At 42.3% G+C, this 20261-nt stretch overlaps 3 protein-coding genes across 3 annotated transcripts; 1 reads left to right on the forward strand and 2 right to left on the reverse strand.

Moving 5' to 3' along the window:
- Positions 1–5387: 5387 nt before the first annotated feature.
- On the reverse strand, positions 5388–7916 carry LOC149388319 (uncharacterized). Its single transcript, XM_089622396.1, has one exon. The coding sequence runs from the start codon at positions 7914–7916 to the stop codon at positions 5388–5390; it is 2529 nt and encodes an 842-aa protein (XP_089478522.1).
- Positions 7917–12809: 4893 nt separating this feature from the next.
- Positions 12810–14624, reverse strand: LOC149388320 (11S globulin seed storage protein Jug r 4-like). The gene is made up of 3 exons (XM_089623773.1): positions 14019–14624; positions 13451–13921; positions 12810–13341 (listed from the first exon to the last, which is right to left on the reverse strand). The coding sequence occupies exons 1-3, from the start codon at positions 14571–14573 to the stop codon at positions 12934–12936; spliced, it is 1434 nt and encodes a 477-aa protein (XP_089479899.1). The 5' UTR covers positions 14574–14624; the 3' UTR covers positions 12810–12933.
- Positions 14625–15511: 887 nt separating this feature from the next.
- LOC149388321 (11S globulin seed storage protein Jug r 4-like) lies at positions 15512–17278 on the forward strand. Its single transcript, XM_089623774.1, has 3 exons — positions 15512–16073; positions 16146–16646; positions 16739–17278. The coding sequence occupies exons 1-3, from the start codon at positions 15570–15572 to the stop codon at positions 17129–17131; spliced, it is 1398 nt and encodes a 465-aa protein (XP_089479900.1). The 5' UTR covers positions 15512–15569; the 3' UTR covers positions 17132–17278.
- Positions 17279–20261: the final 2983 nt, after the last annotated feature.

The raw sequence follows: 20261 nt of genomic DNA on the forward strand, positions 1-20261 counted from the left end.
ACAAGCCGTTTCTCATGTAGCTAGTAGTTCTTGATAATATCCTCCTCGGTAATATCAGCTTCATCGTCACTGCTCCACTTCTTAGGAAGATGTGCAACCAATTCCTTGTTAGAACAAGAAGGAGCTTTCTTATTTCCTTTCATATATGTGACAACATTGAAAGCTATATAGTTAGTATTCTCTTCATCAGGCTTGCTACAGTCAGAATTACTGTCACTACAGTTAACAACATAGGATTTGTTGTTCTTTTTCAAAGTGTTCGCAGACTCGGCCTGAATGTGCCCAAACTCTTCACATTTTTTTGTGTTGGATTCATTTCGACACCAAATCTATTTCTTGTCTAAGGGTTATCGTCTCTTTTGTTCTGAGAGTTTGGTGTAGACTATTGTCCTTGCTTTGCTCTTCTCCTATTCATTTACTTCATAAATCTTTCAAAATTCTTGGCAGTCAAGGCAGTTCGATCAGACATGTCACATTGATCTTCAATCTCTGACTGTACTTCAGCTTTGAGGCCAACACCTTTGCTCTTCTTTTCTGGTTCCTTCACTTTCTAGCTCATCTCAAAGGTTCTGAGAAATCTCATCAAGTCTCATGTTCTTCACATCATGAGTCTCTTCCACAACAATTACCTTCATATCAAATCTTTCCTGAAGGGATTTTAGCAACTTGCTCAAAAACCTAGAATCTTTGATAGGCTATCCAAAAGCAAAAGGCTCATTAGATATAACATAAATTCTAGCACTGAATTCAACAATAGTTTCATACTCTTTAATATTCATATTCTCAAACCTGGTACTATGCATTCGAAGACGTTGAGATCTGACCTTATCAGTACCCTCATTACCAATAAGATGAATGCCTCGTAGCTTCTTGGCGACTTTACAATTGGAGATCAACTTGAATATGTTCTCATCGACAGCTGAGAAGATGGCATTCATAGCTTTAGAGTTTCCCATGGCTTCCGTTTGATGATGATCTACAGACCACTTGTATGATCAAAGGCTTGAAAAGACTTCGTGATGATAAGTTAAATCAAACGTTCCAATCCTAACTAGGATTAGGATCACTTCAATCCAAATCGGGGATAGATCTATGAGCTCTTTTTTCAATTTTTGTTGGTTACTTGTGTTTTAAGCTTGTGTCTTTGATGGGAATTTTCTTAACTGAAGAAAAATTCTACACGACGCAAGCGAACGTGTCGTCAAGTAATAGAGTGCAAAAGCACGGATATCGATCCCACAAGGACTCTAGACTATTTCCGAAGCAAACTCACTAGCTTTTTTTTTCGAGTTATGGAAAATGAAAAATGGGGGTTTTTGATTGTTTTGAGAACAAGATGAAATGTAAACAAAAGTGAAAACACTATTTAAACACAAGTTAAAAGGAAGGGGCGCGATTTCGTTATTTCATCGAGTCGGTCGGTCCTGGTACGATTCTAAGCTCGGGTTTAGAGTTGTAAAATTTAACCTCAATCCCTCTTAACACATTCACTAATCTCTCTCGAGTCTTTAGGAATCTAGCTACGTGTCGAACTTACACCTCTCGGTTTGGGTCCTACTAAAACACGAAACCGCATTTAGCCCGGGATTTCAATCAACTACATTTACCCCCTAGTCTTTCTATAGCTCTAGGAAGGTTAATGATGGGACGGGTAGAGCTCACTCGTTTATTACCTCTCGGTTTCTAAACTCGTCTAAGGTTCACTAATTAGTTAGCTACTCTAATTAGCGTTAACACATAACCCATACCCATAATATTTCACTCTCAACCCAACCATGAAGCACAAAATCTAATCTAAAGGTTTGACCAACCAACTCAATTACTTAACTACATCGCACCCCTAAATCTACTTAGCTACTCATGATTATGAATAAACAAAGCAAAATATAAATTAACAAAAGAATTAAAGCAATAAAATAAGTAGACATTGAGTGCTAAAATAAACAAACACTTAAGCTCTCATTAATATACTACCACCAACTCCAAAAATCCACTCAACCAAAACAATAAATTCAAAACACAAATATTCAATGTTCAAGAGACTAAAGTAATCACCAAAACTCAATAGAAATAGATTGCAAGCAATAAATGATGTTCAAAGCAATAAATGGAGTAATAAGTTCAATAAACAAGAAATAAGTAAAAAGAGAGAGTTAAGGGTGAACAAATGGAGTTGATGATGATGATGGAGGTTGTCACTCTCCTTCTTCTTCTTCACTCCAAGAAATCTCCTTCAAAACCTAGTTTCTCTCTCTAAAACTCTCTCCAAACTCTCAAGAACAAAATGTAAAAGTGTTATGAATGTAAAACCTCCCCTTTTTCTCTTTGAATAAGTGTATATAAGGGTTTAGGAAAGGTTTTCGGAGCAAATATGAACCCTTGGATGAGATCCAAGGGCCAAAAATGATCTAAAGGACGAGCTCCAAAAAATGCTGAAAAGGCAACTGGCGCGGCGCTCCACATAACGGCGCGGCGCGCCACTCGTGAAATTCTGAAGGCGCGCCGCGCTTCTCTTGCGCGTCGTCTGCTCGAGCTCTCGGTGTAAAATTTAAACACCAGGGCGCGGCGCGCCATACAACAGGCGCGGCGCGCCACCCTTGAAACGTTGACTCCATTGACTTTTGTTGACTTGACTTCAAATGACCATAACTTGCTCGATTTAGCTCCGATTCAGCCTGTTTTCGCACCACAGCCTTCTCTCACTCTCTTTATCCTGAAAACATAATAAAACTACAAAATAACATCAAAAACACTAAGAACAAGTTCCGATTCTTATCTAAGAGTCATAGATAAGTGTGAATGAATCTCACTTATCAAACCCCCAAACTTGAACCGTTACTTGTCCTCAAGTAACAAAACAAAAGTATATACAACACAACCACACAAAACTTAACAAAGTCACAAAGCTATACCGAAGAATAAAAGAAGTTATGCTACGCTAAACTAAATAAAAAAGGAGTGTTGAAAGTGCTATGGCCTTGGTTTCGCATGAACATCTCTCCTAGACAAAATCGACTCAAGAGTAAGAACAATCACATGTAAAGCTCAATTAATACAAGTGTTCGACCGATTCTCGTGTGGCTTTACCTAGCTTGAGGCTTCCCGTGTAAAAGTTTTCATCGAGTCCAAGTCAAGTATCTTCGGAGTTCTTTCCACCTTTCCCTAGCATGCAAACTCAAAAAGGATATTCAATGATGGATTAGGAACACCATAAGGCTTTCACCAAACACTCTCCACTCGGTTTAGGAAAGTAAGCGCTAGTCCAAAGGTCTTTCAAGGCTTGTAACGTTAGGCTTGGGTCAAGGGTAGGATATGGAGTTTTTAAGTGACTAAACACGCTACCCTAGCGACTCATACTCATCAAAAGAGCAATATTCACAACTTTCTTTTACATTCATTTCTTCGTTAACATTAAGCTTCACAAATACCCCCAAACTTAGACTTTTCAAACTCTAGTCTAGATTATGTGCTTGCTTGTCTAACAAGAAATGTTGCACCACGCCAAATACAAATAAAATAAAATACAAAGTAAAAGGATAATTGAATACGTACATCTCTTTACTAGGCAAGATTGTGCCTTTTTTTTGTTTTTTTTTTCCTTCTTTTCTTTTTGTTGTTTTTTTTTTTTTGGTAACTTGAAGAAATAAAGGAAAATAATAATTACATGGATCTAACAAAAGCCGGCGCGGCACAAATTTCGACAAGCATGAAGAGCACACATTCTACAAGATATAACACACATGCTCAAAGAGTCACTCAAGAGTCGCTAGATCACGGGGTTCTTTGTGGGAATTTCAATTCATTGGCTAGGCTTCTTTGTGACTATGTATCAAGAGTTGATTTACGAACGGCTTTATGTGAATAGGGTTCTAAGTGGAAGTAGAACGGGTTGGCTTTTGGCTCGATTGGCTATTCCTATTCCTTTTTCATCCTAACGCTTCACTCCTATTACCATTGAGCCTCGAGGAAGGATCAAACGGTTCTAGTGTTCCGAGATGCATTCTTGCTAAGGTTAGATTTCCAAATCTCCTAAACACTCTCTAAGGACTCGAAACGTGCAACGTGAGATGAAGATTCATCGGGTCACTAAAAGCTAAGCAAAGTCACCATAGAGTTTTGGTCAAGCACAAGTCTTGTAGCGCAAGAAAGATACATTGCTATTACTCCTAAGTCTCAAGACTCTACGGGTCATCAACATTCATATTCCACAAGCAAACCAAGGCATTTCACACTTCCAAACACTAAAAAAAAAAAGGAAAATAAATTATGAAATTAAGCTACTTAAGATCAAGTCACACAAATTATGGAAAACCTAAAAAAAACTAGATTAAACTAAAGAGACACATAACACAACAAATAAACTTAAATTATCCAAAACAAAATATGCTACGAAAGCGAAAATAAAGCAATAAAACTTAAATTATCCATGAAAAATGAGAAAATAGAGCAAATAGAGTACCGACACGCCCCCGAAATTTGTGGAAACACCCCCCCCCCCCCCCCCCAAACTTGAACTCGACATTGTCCTTGATGACGCGCATTGGAGGGGGGCGGAGCTAGGCGATCACATGGCGGTGTCGCCATCATTGTCCGGCGGTGGTGGTGGTGCGCCGTAGTAGCTTTGGTATCGGTAACATGGCGGGAACGGGTTGAAGAAACCGTCGAGGACACTTACTAACACGAACGAGACCTAAACACCAAAAAAAGTCAACAAACTCTCTCTCGGGAATTTTTACGAACACCTAGAGTGCATGAAATTGTTACTATGAAAACCACACTAAACTAAAATTTTGATCACCCAAACACATCAACAAACATCCTAAACACATTATTCTACCAATATCCAAGCTCAAAACGTGCACTAAACTCATAAAAATTCGAAATCACACTTACCTCAAAAGTTGAAATTCGGGTGAAAATATGCCAAAAAGAGTCGAAATCAAAGATGAAATCCGGAGGAAATGCACAAATGATGATGTTGTATGCAAGTTTTTGAAGAAATTTTGTGTTTGGAATGAGAAATTTTCGAGAAAAATATGTAGGGTTCGGTGAAAGAGGGAGAGAGTTTGAGAAAGATTTGAAAACCGTGTGTTTTGGACCAATTTCGAGCCTATTAAAACGATGTAGCGCGCCGCGCCACTTATAAGGCGCGCCGCTCCAAGTGAAAAAAATGTGAAGGCGCGCCGCGCCTGCTCTCGGTAAGTTTTTTAAAAACTGCAGGTCTCAAGGGCGCGGCGCGCTAGGGTGATCGCGCGGCGCGCCCTGTCATGAACAGTTTTTTTTTTTAAACAAAAATTAAAGAAAATAAAGACAACGAAAGAATCGTGGGTTGCCTCCCACAAGCGCTTAATTTAACGTCTAGAGCTCGACGGGGTACCGATTGTTGTTCATTGTTCCGGGGCGAGGAGAGTGACTACCCGCTCACTCTCGAATACTCCGCCGTAGTATGGCTTCACTCGTTGTCCATTCACTTTGAAAGTCGATCCATTGGTCGCCTTGAGTTCCACCGAGCCGTATGGGAATACTTGAACGACGTCGAACGGGCCGGACCATCGAGACTTCAATTTCCCGGGAAAAAGTTTCAACCGAGAGTTGAAGAGAAGAACTTTTTGGCCCACTACAAACTCTTTTCGCACGAGATGCTTGTCGTGCCATGCTTTAGTCTTCTCTTTGTAGATTTTAGCGTTCTCGTACGCGTCGGTCCTTAGCTCGTCAAGAGCGTTGATGCGGAACACGTCGTCGCTAGCTCGCGGGTATTTCACCGAGTTGAAGACGTTGAAATGAGCCTCTTCGCCATTGACCCGCAACTTCAATTCTCCTTTTTGCACATCGATGAGCGCACCGGCGGTCGCTAAGAAAGGTCTCCCCAAAATGATCGGAATGTTTCGATCCTCCTCCATGTCGAGCACAACAAAATCCGCCGGGAGGATGAATTTATCCACCTTAACGAGTACGTCCTCGATCACTCCCCGCGGATACTTGATCGACCGGTCCGCCATTTGAAGCGTGATGCGGGTCGGTGCGATATCCCCGATTCCAAGCTTGACGAAGACCGAGTACGGCATCAAGTTGATGCTAGCTCCCAAGTCACAAAGCGCTCTCCCAAGATTCGAGCCTCCGATATCACAAGGGGCGGTGAAACTCCCCGGATCTTTCAACTTCTTGGGTAGCCGCCGTTGGATAATCGCACTACACTCCTCGGTGAGAGCGATAGTGTCGCACTCTTCGCTTATCCTTCTCTTGTGGGTAATGATTTCCTTTAAGAACTTCGCATACTTTGGTATTTGCTCTATCGCTTCGGCAAATGGTATGTTGATTTCGAGTTTCTTGAAGATATCAAGAAACTTACCAAATTGCTTGTCGAGCTCGTTCTTCTTGAGGCGTTGAGGAAAAGGGACTTGAACGGGCAACTTGGTACTTGGTGGAGCGATCAGGAGCCTTGTCGGTGAAATTTGATCCATCGGTGATGACTCGTCCACATGTGCCTTTCCTCTCTTCTTCTCTTGACTCTCGGTCGAGTTGTTAATCCCATTACCGCTTCTCAATGTAATGGCGTTACATTGTGGTCGAGGATTGACGTCGGTGTTGCTTGGGAGGGAACCTTGCGGTCTCTCGCTCATGGCTTTAGCGAAGTGACCCATTTGAACTTCAAGAGTTCTTATTTGGGCCGAGTTGCTTTTGATGGCCGCTTCTTGGCGTTCGAGTGCGGCCGTGGTGTTCGTCATGAACTTGGTGTTTTCAATTGCCATTTGGGCAATTAAATCTTCAAGATTCGGTCTCTTGTCTTGAGGAGGAGGATTATTCCGGTATTGAGAGCTCTCATGGTGTTGTTGAGGCGGTGGGTGTTGATGTTGTTGATGATGTGGTGGGAGGTATGGTTGTTGGTGTTGAGGTGGAGCCGGCTGCATTGCCACTTGGTCTTGAGGATTTCTCCACGAGAAGTTTGGATGATTGTTCCTCGCTCCCGTGTAATAATTCCCCGAGTTTTGGTAAGTGGGACGATTGTTGTGGTTTCCCACAAACTTAGACTCATCTATCTCGCCACATTCGTCCGTCGGGTGAGGACCCGCACACAAACCACACTTGTGGTGAGATGTCCCCACCGCCTTCGCCGCTTCTTTTCCGTGGACGGTCTTCGCGAGTTTGGCTACCTCAATTGTCAACGATTTGAGGAGCTCCATCTCCGGAGTTATCGGCTCTCTCGCGGCAATTCTCCTCTCGACCGGGCATTGATCGTTCACTTGGGCCATCTTCTCGAGTAGTGCAAACGCGTCGGTGGTGGTGTTGTCGAGAAGTGAGCCTCCCGATGCGGTGTTGACTCGGTCTTGAGTCGAAGCCGTAAGCCCGCTATAGAAGATTTGTAGTTGCACCCACTCCGCTATACCGTGGCCCGGACACTTCCGAATCATGTCCTTGAAACGAGCCCACGCTTCGTAGAGGGACTCTCCGTCGAATTGTCCAAAGTTATGAATTTCGTTTCTCCTCCGGGTCATCTTCTCAAAAGTGAAGAATCGTGAGATGAAATTTGAGCACAAGTCATCCCATGTGGTGATCGAACCCGGAGCAAGCGAGGATAACCACCCATGTGCGCGGTCTCGGATGGAGAATGGGAAAAGTCGGAGACACACGGCTTCCTTGGACAAATGAGGGAGGTTGAACGTGTTGCAAATCCGCAAGAAATTGTTGATGTGGTCTTGCGGATCTTCGGAGGGGGAACCGGCGAATTGATTGTTTTGCACCATGTGAATGATCGAGGTTTTAATCTCGAAATTCGGGTTCCCTTCCATCTCCGGAATTCGTATCGCCGATTGATGCTCGTTAAAAGTGGGTTGACCATAGTCGAGTATGGTCCTTCGTTCTTCCACTTGTTCTCCATTTCGACGAGCACGATGTTGTGCTTCATTGTCTCCTTCCATGGCGGCTCGCCTTGCCTCCGCTCGGTTTCATCGGCAAGTCCGTTCGATCTCGTGATTGATAGGAATGAGCGGAGGGTTAAGTCGTCGCATGCACCTTTAAAACTTAAGAGACACACGATAAGCACAATAATAACAAACAAACTCGAAAATTAAACTAGATAATTCAATCGAAAATAGAACCGTAGTCCCCGGCAACGGCGCCAAAAACTTGATGGGAATTTTCTTAACTGAAGAAAAATTCTACACGACGCAAGCGAACGTGTCGTCAAGTAATAGAGTGCAAAAGCACGGATATCGATCCCAAGGACTCTAGACTATTTCCGAAGTAAACTCACTAGCTTTCTTTTTCGAGTTATGGAAAATGAAAAATGGGGGTTTTTGATTGTTTTGAGAACAAGATGAAATGTAAACAAAAGTGAAAACACTATTTAAACACAAGTTAAAAGGAAGGGGCGCGATTTCGTTATTTCATCGAGTCGGTCGGTCCTGGACTCCTGGTACGATTCTAAGCTCAGGTTTAGAGTTGTAAAAATTTAGTCTCAATCCCTCTTAACACATTCACTAATCTCTCTCGAGTCTTTAGGAATCTAGCTACGTGTCGAACTTACACCTCTCGGTTTGGGTCCTACTAAAACACGAAACTGCATTTAGCCCGGGATTTCAATCAACTACATTTACCCCCTAGTCTTTCTATAGCTCTAGGAAGGTTAATGATGGGACGGGTAGAGCTCACTCGTTTATTACCTCTCGGTTTCTAAACTCGTCTAAGGTTCACTAATTAGTTAGCTACTCTAATTAGCGTTAACACACAACCCATACCCATAATATTTCACTCTCAACCCAACCATGAAGCACAAAATCTAATCTAAAGGTTTGACCAACCAACTCAATTACTTAACTACATCGCACCCTTAAATCTACTTAGCTACTCATGATTATGAATAAACAAAGCAAAATAGAAATTAACAAAAGAATTAAAGCAATAAAATAAGTAGACATTGAGTGCTAAAATAAACAAACACGTAAGCTCTCATTAATATACTACCACCAACTCCAAAAATCCACTCAACCAAAACAATAAATTCAAAACACAAATATTCAATGTTCAAGAGACTAAAGTAATCACCAAAACTCAATAGAAATAGATTGCAAGCAATAAATGATGTTCAAAGCAATAAATGGAGTAATAAGTTCAATAAACAAGAAATAAGTAAAAAGAGAGAGTTAAGGGTGAACAAATGGAGTTGATGATGATGATGGAGGTTGTCACTCTCCTTCTTCTTCTTCACTCCAAGAAATCTCCTTCAAAACCTAGTTTCTCTCTCTAAAACTCTCTCCAAACTCTCAAGAACAAAATGTAAAAGTGTTATGAATGTAAAACCTCCCACTAGTACAAAAAAGACCATTGGGTGCGACTTTTTTAGCACCCAAAAGTCAATTTTCGCACCCAAAGATATCTTTAGGTGCGACTTTGGGTGCGACTTTTCCGCACCCGAAAGTCCGCACCTGAAAGTCTTAGGTGCGAAAAGTCGCACCCAAAACTCTTGACTTTCGGGTGCGACATTTAGGTGCGACTTTCCGCACCTAAAGTCGCACCTAAAAAGTCACCAAAAATTAAAAAAAAAATGGCGGCTTTCAGGTTTGTTCTTATCTCTGTCGCCGCTCCTCGCCGTAGATAAGAACAAACCCGAAAGTCGCGCACACACATATGCACAGAGAGAGAGAGAGAGGGACTGGTCGGAGGCTCGGGACTGGTCGAAACCCGCAAATGGTCGGAGGCTCGGGACTGGTGGGAGACTCGGGACTGGTCGGAGGGGCTGCAGCGGAGGGGCTGGTCGGAGGGGCTGCAGCTGAGGGGTTGGTCGGAGGGGCTGGTCGGAGGCTGAGAGAGAGAGAGAGAGAGAGAGTGCGTTAGAGAGAATGGGGAGAGACAAAGTGAGGATGAGAATCTAAAAGTGAGAGGGAATGATTACCTAGCCGGAGAGAGATCACGACGACGGAGCTCGGAGTGGTGGCGGCGACGGAGCTCGGAGTGTGGTGGTGGTCGGAGAATTTGTAGGAGAGAAATCGGAGAGAGAGAGAGGCGAAATGAAATGTTTTGGCTCGGATAGAATGAAAACCGAGCAAAAATTTGATTTATATAAAACTTTGAATTTGGGTGCGACTTTGTCGCACCCAATGACACTTTTGGGTGCGGAAAGTCGCACCCAATGACACCTTTGGGTGCGGATTTCCGCACCCAATGATATTTTAACCAAAAAGAGGGGAAAAGTTGGCCGCTAAAATGTTTTCAGTCTATGGGTGCGACTATGTCGCACCTAATAGTTTTGATAGACTTTTGGGTGTGAAAAGTCGCACCCAAAGTTAAAAAAATCAGCGAAAATTTTCATATGCTTGTTTGAGTTTTGGGTGCGAAAAGTCGCACCTGAAAGCCTTATTTGGTGCGAATTTTGGGTGCGAAAAGTCGCACCCGAATGTCTTCCGCACCGGAAAACAGTATTTGTGGTAGTGTCCCCTTTTTCTCTTTGAATAAGTGTATATGAGGGTTTAGGAAAGGTTTTCAGAGCAAATATGGACCCTTGGATGAGATCTAAGGGCCAAAAATGATCTAAAGGACGAGCTCCAAAAAATGCTGAAAAGGCAACTGGCGCGGCGCTCCACATAACGGCGCGGCGCGCCACTCGTGAAATTCTGAAGGCGCGCCGCGCTTCTCTTGCGCGTCGTCTGCTCGAGCTCTCGGTGTAAAATTTAAACACCAGGGCGCGGCGCGCCATACAACAGGCATGGCGCGCCACCCTTGAAACGTTGACTCCATTGACCGTCGTTGACTTTTGTTGACTTTTGTTGACTTGACTTCAAATGACCATAACTTGCTCGATTTAGCTCCGATTCAGCCCGTTTTCGCACCACAGCCTTCTCTCACTCTCTTTATCCTGAAAACATAATAAAACTACAAAATAACATCAAAAACACTAAGAACAAGTTCCGATTCTTATCTAAGAGTCATAGATAAGTGTGAATGAATCTCACTTATCAGTCTTTGATTACCCGCCAAAATTGTTTTTCATTTTCTTTATCCAATCTTGCTATGATTTTTATTTCCGTCCTATGATTTGTATATTTATGTGCTTTGACTTGTTGTTCATCGGATAGTCAAAAGGTGAGTGAGCAAAGATGGTGATGTGAGCGTATGTAGCTGGTGTCGAGGTAGTATGCATTCAGGCTTCGAAGTGGAGAATGTAAAGATATGAAGCCAATATCAGGGCCCATCTCATTATCAGGTAACAGATTCTAGACGGTGAAAAATGGCGACTATAGTAGCCTTGCTTGTGTTGCTCGTCTAAGTGTTGTTTTATGCCACAAGAGTAGAACCGTTGGATATCTAATAATGAGCGATGAAGATTAAAGGACCTTGGATACGAAAATATAAAAAGGAATCGAAGACCGAAGGCTCATTGGTGTGTCATTTATGTAGTCTTCCTCTTCATTCTAGGGTTTCTTTTATGAGAGCATTTGAGAGAGAAATTGTGTTCCAGAATTGTGGTCTATGAGGTTTTGAGAGGCTTGGTCAAGAGTTTCTCTGCCTTGACTACTGAAATGTTATGGTTGCATTTCTCTTGGTTAGGCTTGTATCTCAGTAATCGAAATCGTGAATTTATGAGTAGTAACCCTGATACCGGCCAGCGAGTTCCATCCCCAGAGCTCAACGTGCATGTAGTTATGTTTTACAATGTACGATAAATTATTGCGTTTGCTTTTATTGTTATTGCTCAAATCTTTGATCACAAAAGGTGTTTGGCCGTTCATGTGTGTGTGTGTTCAATCCAAAATAACAACATGTTGGCTCTTGTATGATCAAAGGCTTGAAAAGACTTCGAGATAGAAGATCAAATAGCACGATCTAATCCTAACTAAGATTGGGATCGATTCAATCCGAATTTAGGATATAGTTTAAGCTCTTTTTTTTTACAACTTGTGTTTTAAGCTTATGTCTGTGAACTACCCACCAAAATTATTGTTATACCGTCATTTTTCTTACGGTAAAAACGACGCCTCAATTGCAAAAACACTGTTACAATTGCAAAAAGAATAACTCAGTCAAACGGGCTGAAAATACGCATGACTAAGCCAAGCGCAAGCATCAAGCGCAAGCGATAATCGCAAGCGACAAGCGCCAAGCGACAAGAGACAAGCAACAAGCGACAAGCGATAAGCAACAAGCGCCAAGCAACATGCGACAAGCAACAAGCGACGAGCGACAAGCGGCAAGCGGCAAGCGGCAAGCGAGAAGCGTCGAGATTAATACTCTATACATAGCTCAACTCAAAACTCATTCTAGACCAAGAATCCTGTCTCGACTCAAAAATCCTCTCTCAACTCAGGTCATTCTCTCAACTCAAAATCTTATCTCAACTCAGAATTCTCTCAACCTAGAATTCTCTCAACTCATAAGAAAAGACCGATGATCCGACTCGACGAAAAAGAAAAAGAGAAGCATTGAAGATCTGATTACCCAACAAAGAAAGCGAATAGAAGACGAAGAATCCAACAAAAACAACCAAAAAGGCAACGAGAAGATATTCTCTAATCCGAAGGACTCTCAGGAGGATAGCAAGTCGTCACGATCCTTTTTAAGAACCGAGGAAACGTGACTCTGACAACACAAGATCGAGACACGTCGCAAGCTCGCACTCCGACACGTGTCCCGCAATTGTTATCCGAGAAATCGCATTAACAATTATTTTCCGTTTTATTTATTCAATCTTTTTGTGATTCGTTATCGCATGCTATTACTCTTAACACATAATTTAGACTTGTATATTTTGAGAGCTAGTATAAATATTTCAAAACTCAGCCTCCAATTCATTTTATTGTCGCAAAAAGGAGAGTTGGTAGCGGAAGCTTTTCTTATACATATATTAAAGATGATACATACAAGAGAGCACTAGGAACGGACCAAACAAAAGGCGTCCTTATTATTTGAACGAACTAACTCTAAATCAAACTTTGTCCACATTTACGCAACTGCCCTTCTGTCCTCATCGTAGGAGGAGGGCCTGGAGGAGGAGGCGAGGAGGAAGGTCTCGTCGCGGTTGTATTTGAGTTGCTTGGCCTGCTCCCTTGAGATGCGGAAGGCGTTCATGAGGACGGCCTCGGGAAGGGCGCGGATGACTGAGGTGCGGCCTGCGAGAGGGCTGATTTTGGCGTTGTCGTTGGTCTTGAAGGACACCCACTCGAAGCCCTCGCTGGCGGCCTGCTTCACTATCGCGTGGTTCTGCGGCACCGTCAGCAGCTGCCCCTGCGTCACCTCTCCGTCGAAGAAGCTGCGGCCCATGTGGTCCACCACCTGGATCCGGGCCCGCCCTCTGATCACGTACATTATGCTGTGCGAGTTCTGGTTCCAGTGCGGAGTGTATATCCCGTTCTGCATTGCATCATTATATATATGTTAACACTCACTCCGTACCATCGATCATCATGTCATCGAGATTCAGAATCTTATATATATACACATGTAAGTCCTATTCTCTTACGCTGTAGAGGTTTCCCTTCTCGGCGCTGAGCCTGAGGTGGCGCAGGATGGGCAGGTTGAGGCTGTTGACGGAGCTGATGCGTCCGGCCTGAGGCGAGAAGAAGTCGGCCTTGGACGACCTCCCTATGTTCTTCCTGATGCTCATTGAGCAGAATGTCTCTTCCAACCCGTTCTCGTCATACCTCTGCCTCTCTTCCTCCATCCCTCTGCTCGTCATCGGGGACACCAACTCAAGCTCGCCCTTCACTCTCACAATGTTGTTCCTGTTGTCGTTCTGCCCTTGGAGCTTCCTCACCAGCTCCGCGTCCACGTTGAACGCCTCTTCCAAGAACCGCGAGTTGAACCCTTTGAACATGTTGTTCTTGTTCTCGGAGAACTGCTCGGCCTCGCGGCGGCTCGGGTCCCTCGAAAACGGGCTCTGCTGGAAGATCTGCTTGAACTCCTCTTCTGGGTTTCCGGCAAGGTAGAACGTCTGCGCAGCATTTATGAACAACACATCAATGCAACGCAATCAAATCAAATTATTAATGTTCTGTTATACTTTGTGACAAAGAAAGAGCATGACTCACCCTGGGAATCTGATCAAGTTGGTTCTCGACGTTGCTGGTGTCGAGGAGGGAGACAGAGACGAGGGGTTGGTCGCCGTTGTTGTAGCTCCAGCACGCAACGCCAGCTGGCAGAGCGATGATGTCGCCCTCTTTGACTTGCTGGACCTTCTGGTGGCGGTCGGCGCGCCCGCGGCTCTGTCCTTTCTGTGACTCCTCGAAGGTCTCGGCGCAGCCTGGGAACACGACTCCGAGGATGCCCCTCCCGCGGACGACGTAGATGAGCTTAGGAGCGGTGGTGTAGGAAGGCAAGTGAAGGCCCTTTGGCTCGATTGTGCGGCGGAGAACGGCGACGCCGGCGCATTGGAACTGCTCGTGGCTTGGGTTCCAAGTCTCTGTCCTTCCGGCCTCGGCCTGAATGACAGTGTCGGGCTTCAGGGCCTCAAGCCGGTTCAGCTGACAGATGCTCTGCCTTCGGTAGGACTCTTCCACCCGAGTGCGAGAGCTGATTGCAAGCCCTCCTTGAATAAGGACGGCCAAGCACAGAGAAAGAGAGACCAAAGAGATCATTTTTCCCATTTTCAACAGTTGTGTTTGTGTTTTGCTTAATGATGATGTGAAGTGGCGAAAAGAAGGCGTTGGTATTTATAGTGAGTGTCTCAGACTCCATGAGAAGACACGTTAGTCGTTTTGGGTGTATGAGTGTATGAAATTGCATTGCCATTCTTCGCTTTGCATGCCCCTATGAAACCTTACTCTCTAACGCCTCAGTTTGCATGAGATGGCATGTGGCTACGTGTGTTTCAGATCTCTACGTACACATCGTTAATATATCTGTCAACGTGCTCGAGCATATTTGTTCTTTTGTGGAGCTTTCTTTTCCTTCTCTTTTGTACATCATTATCGTGGCAATACAAAACTATGTATGTGGCCTAGTCCCATTTAATATTGTTTATTATATTTGGGATTGTGGAGTAGGGATTGAATTCTCGAATGTATATGAAGAGCAATACGTTACATGTAGTGCTCTAGTGATTCAGCATTTGTGTCAAAACATAAATTAGATATACAATATGCCAATAGTGACACGCAATGACGAAACTATAAATCTAAATGAGGGCTAATATACAAAATAAAAAATAATAATAAATAAATAAATTAGGGGCTAATATATGCAAAAAAAAACAAAAAAAAATCAGGAAATACTGATTTATAACTTTTAAAGGTAGAAAAAAATGTAACAAAAATTAAAAAAAAATGAAAGGGAATAATAGCCTAGTAATATATCATATAATTAATCACCTAAGGACAAGAGAAGAAATGCTATATGTATGTGTGTGTGTGTTGATGAGAAAAAAGCATGCAAAGCAAAGGGGAGATGGGTTGAGAAAGGAGATGAGGTGGAAGTAGGAAGGCATGCAGAGTGAAAGATGGCTTATTAGAAACAACAGATGGTACGTGTGTAAGCAGAAGAACAAACGCAAGTGGGTTTTGTGTGTATATATAGTGATATTCTGCGGATACTGATCGTCACATCTATTTATAATTAAGTAATATATAAAACATAAGAGTGATATGGCGGCGGCGATGAGGTGGAGTTGGGCGTTTGTGTTTTGGGCGGCGGTGTTGGCGAGCGGATGCGTGGGGCGGCCAGACGAGACGTGCGAGCTGCAGAGGCTGGAGGCCAAAGAAGCGGACCACAAAGCGGAGTGCGAGGGCGGAATGATCGAGTCGTGGAACCCAGAACAGCGGCAGTTCAAGTGCGCGGGTGCAGCCATCATGCGCCTCACCATCCGCCCGCGCGGCCTCCACCTGCCCTCCTACACCAACGCCCCCCAGCTCGTGTACGTCCTCCGAGGCAAGGGCGTTTTGGGAATGATGTTCCCCGGCTGCCCCGAGACATTCGAGCAGCAGGGATCCGACCGCCACCAGAAGCTACGCCAGCTGCGCGAAGGCGACCTCGTCGCTCTTCCCGCCGGAGTGGCCTACTGGTCCTACAACGACGGCGACTCCCCCCTCGTCACCGTCAACTTCATGGACGTCGGCAACCACGGCAACCAGCTCGACCGAACCCCGAGGGTACCTAACTATTCTAATTCTATCCATTAATTGTTGAATATGATGTCAAAATATACATATATACATATGTAGAGGTTCTACGTCGCCGGGAACCCCCACATGGACTTCCCCCAGAGCGAGAGAAGAAGATCGTCGGAAGAGGGAATGATGAGGGGAGAAGAGAGCACCTCGAACAACGTCTTCAAGGGGTTCACCGTTCGGATGATCCAAGAGGCGTTCAAGGTGGACGAGGAGACGGCTCGGAGGATGCAGAGCCAGAACGACAGGCGAGGGTCGATCATCTTGGTGAAGGAGGGGATGGAGATGGTGAGGCCGCAGATGTCGAGGGAGGAGGAGGAGCGCATGGAGCGAGGCAGGCAGTCGGAGCGCGACTACGCCCGCCGCCCCACCTCCCTCCCATCCAACGGCATCGAAGAGAGCTTGTGCAGCATGTCGATGCGACAGAACATCGCCGACCCCTCCCGTGCCGACGTCTTCAGCCCCAAGGCCGGCCGCCTCAACACCCTCAACAGCTTCAACCTCCCCATCCTCAACTGGCTTAAGCTCAGCGCCGAGTGGGGTTTCCTTTACAGCGTGAGTCATTCAGTACTTGATTGGATTCGCCATTATATATATGTACGTATATATATTCACATCATATATATCTCTTTTGACTGTCGCTGCAGAAGGCAATGTACGCCCCGCACTGGAACATGAACGCGCACAGCGTGATGTACGTCGTGAGAGGGCGCGCCAGGTGCCAAGTCGTCGACAACTTCGGGAGGTCGGTGTTCGAGGGCGAGCTCAGGCAAGGCCAGGTCTTGACTGTGCCTCAGAACTTCGCCATTGTGAAGCAGGCTGCAGACGAGGGGTTCGAGTGGATTTCGTTCAAGACCAACGACCGAGCCATGATCAACCAGTTGGCCGGTAGGGTGTCGTACATCCAAGCCCTTCCCGAGGACGTCATCGCCATCTCATACCAAATCTCCAAGGAGCAAGCCAGGAGGCTCAAGTTCAACAGACAAGAGACCACCTTGTTCCCCACTACTTCTCAAACCAAGATTCCCATTGCTGCCTAATTAAACATTTTTGTGTTTAATGTAGGCAAAGCTATAGTTTTTTCTTGTTTTGCAACCCTACTAGCTCTTTAATTAGCCACTACATGGGCTATCCTACCATAATAATAATAGTAATAAAAACAAATGGCCTTTTGATTTTAAAAGGCCGTGTTCTCCTAAAGTGAAAGTGAGCTAATAATAATAACTAATTTGGTATTGCTCTCTTAAAGGTTGGTGGTATCAAGAAAAAAAAAATCAAGGACTAATGTGTCATTTGATTATAATTTCATTACCTTAAGGAAATTTGAGAAACCAAACTTAATGTTAACTCACATTTAAAAACCAAGCTTCATGCTAAACAGTTTAGGAAAATCAAATTTCTGAGTAGGTAAAATGTACAAAATATCATTGTTAAAAAAATCGAAATCATTAGAAAAATGGAAGGCAAAACCTTCAAATCACTAGAAAAAATTAACGACCAATGTGTCATTTGATGTAATCTTAAGGAAATTTGAGAAACCAAAATTAATATTACATCACATTTAATAACCAAGCTTCAAGGTAAATGTTTAAAATACCGTTGTTAAAAAAATATCGAAATCACTAGAAAATTGTGGCAAAATCTTCAAATCGCTAGAAAAATGAAGGGCAAAACTTTCAAATGATTAAAAAGATCAAGATAAAAAACTACGAAATTACTAGTGTCCAAATAATCTATTTTCAAAATTTTTGCATTTCATTTTTATATCTTCGAAGGTTTTGCCTTCATTTTTTTTTAGTGATTTCAAAGTTTTGACTTTTATTTTTCTAATATTTTCGAAGTTTTATAATGGTCTTTCGAACGTTTTACTTACCCAAACACTTAATTTTCTTAAAGTATTCAACATGTAACTTGGTTTTCAAATGTGAGGTAATATTAAGCTTGATTTCTCAAGTTTCCCTAATCTTAAAAGTGATTTGATTATATCATATTAGCGCTTTAACTGAATACGTACGGTTAAAATACGCCATTTTAACTATTAAATACTGTATTCAATTAAACCTTTTGCGAAACTTTACTCTCGTGTATATGAGTGCATGAAATTGCATTGCCATTCTTCGCTTTGCATGCATCTTTGAGACCTTACTCTTTAACACCTCAGTACGCATGAGACGGCATGTGGCTATATGTGTGTTTCAGACCTCTACGTACACATCGTTAATATATCTGTCAACGTGCTCGAGTATATTTGTTGATTGGAAGGGCGTTTTTGTTTGTTTGTTCTTTTTATTTCCTTTATTTTTTTCTTTGCAACTATGCGCTCTTGTACGATTTAATATATTGTTTATTAAACCTTACGCTCTAACACCTCACCTTAGTTGCATGAGATGGCATGTGGTTCTCTGTGCTTAATAGATAAAACGTTCAAAATACAGTTGTTAAAAAATATCAAAATCACTAGAAAACTATGGAAAAATCTTTAAATCACTAGAAAAATGAAGGCAAAACCTTCTAAACGATTAAAAATATCAAGATATAAAACTACGAAATCATTAGTGTCAGAATAATCTATTTTTAAAATTTTTGCCTTCATATTTTATATTTTCGAAGGTTTTGCCTTCATTTTTCTAGTGATTTCAAAGCTTTGATTTTTATTTTTCGAATATTTTCGAAGTTTTTTTAACAATGTTATTTCGAACGTTTCACCTACCCAATTTTGACGGGTAATTAGACACAAGCTTAAAAAACAAGTAACCAACAAAATTTGAAAAAAGAGCTCATAGATTTATCCCGGATTTGGATTGAAGTGATCCTAATCCTAGTTAGGATTAGAACGTTTGATTTGACTTACCATCACAAAGTCTTTTCAAGCCTTTGATCATACGAGAACCCGCATTGTCGAAATTACATGCTGGAGAATAAACAATCTCCCACTTCCGATCGGTGATCACCTTAACGATAGAATTTGAATCTAAGAGGAAGACGAGAACGAAGAGAAAAATTGAAACGATTTCATTAAATAATCTTGTGTTACTTAACAGAGTTTTTATTAAAACGTCCAAATAATTCTAACTCAAGCAAACTAACTTCTAACTATGATTACACAACTTGGGTTAACTAACTAATAAATTCTAACTACTTCTATACCATGACTAAGGCACACAATCTAGCATGGCAGTCTAAAGGTCATATGATATGTCTTATATCATATGACTACAAAGACCTTTAACAAAGACATCAAAGTCATGTGATATATGTCTTTATTGTATTAAGTGAGTTATATGCTTTTTAGTTGTCACCTTGTTTAAATGACTCATATTATTGTATCATAATGGTCATGTTGTTAGATCTAACTTTGTCTTATTGTATCATAATCGGTCTTTCTTATATTAAGTTATTGTACTATATTAGTTCCAGGATAAAGAAGAGTTTATTGAATGACAGGGAATAAATATATATATATATATATATATATATATATATATATATATATATATATATAATTTTCGATAATAGAGTTCCAATGGTGGTGGTAATTTCAAGGTCGTGCCAGCTTGGACTGATTGGCGAGAAAGGCGAGTTAAAGAGAAGACGAGCTGAATTTCAACAACGTGTTATATTAAATCACAAATGCTCGTAAGCATACGCATTTTCTCTAATTTCCACTTCAAGTGACATGTTATATTAAATCTCGTAAGCATAGCATTTTCTTTGATCTCCACTTCGGCCCAGGGGATTTCGCCATGCATAAATGTATATGCTTAGCCAGAAATAAAAAATTTGGGTAAATTATATTACTAAACCTATTATGAAAATGTTATTATTTTTCAAATGAAATGTTGCTTTACATCTGTATTGCGAAAAGCATTAAAATATATATAGTTGTCCTGTAAGAATTACAAAATGAGGAAGTACGTGAAATACTTCTCGTTCTAGTAGGTTAATAGAAAAGGTGTGGTGTGAGATTTCCCAAGGAAATCTTTTTTCTGGTCCACACGTCAAAAGTAGTAAGACGTGAGTATATGGATAAGCATTTAAGCAGAGGTTCGCATAATCGCATGAGAATCAAACTGGTCCCCATTTTTCAAATTGTGTATTAAAAAATTGTGTGTTTATTAATATTAAAAAAAAATTAATATCAAATTATTGACTAATTTATGGTGAATATTC

The sequence above is a fragment of the Urtica dioica genome, chromosome 8 (genome assembly GCF_054948205.1).
Source record: "Urtica dioica subsp. dioica isolate 48M chromosome 8, U.dioica_male_clone48M_v1_H2, whole genome shotgun sequence".
In the NCBI taxonomy this organism is placed as follows: Eukaryota; Viridiplantae; Streptophyta; class Magnoliopsida; order Rosales; family Urticaceae; genus Urtica; species Urtica dioica.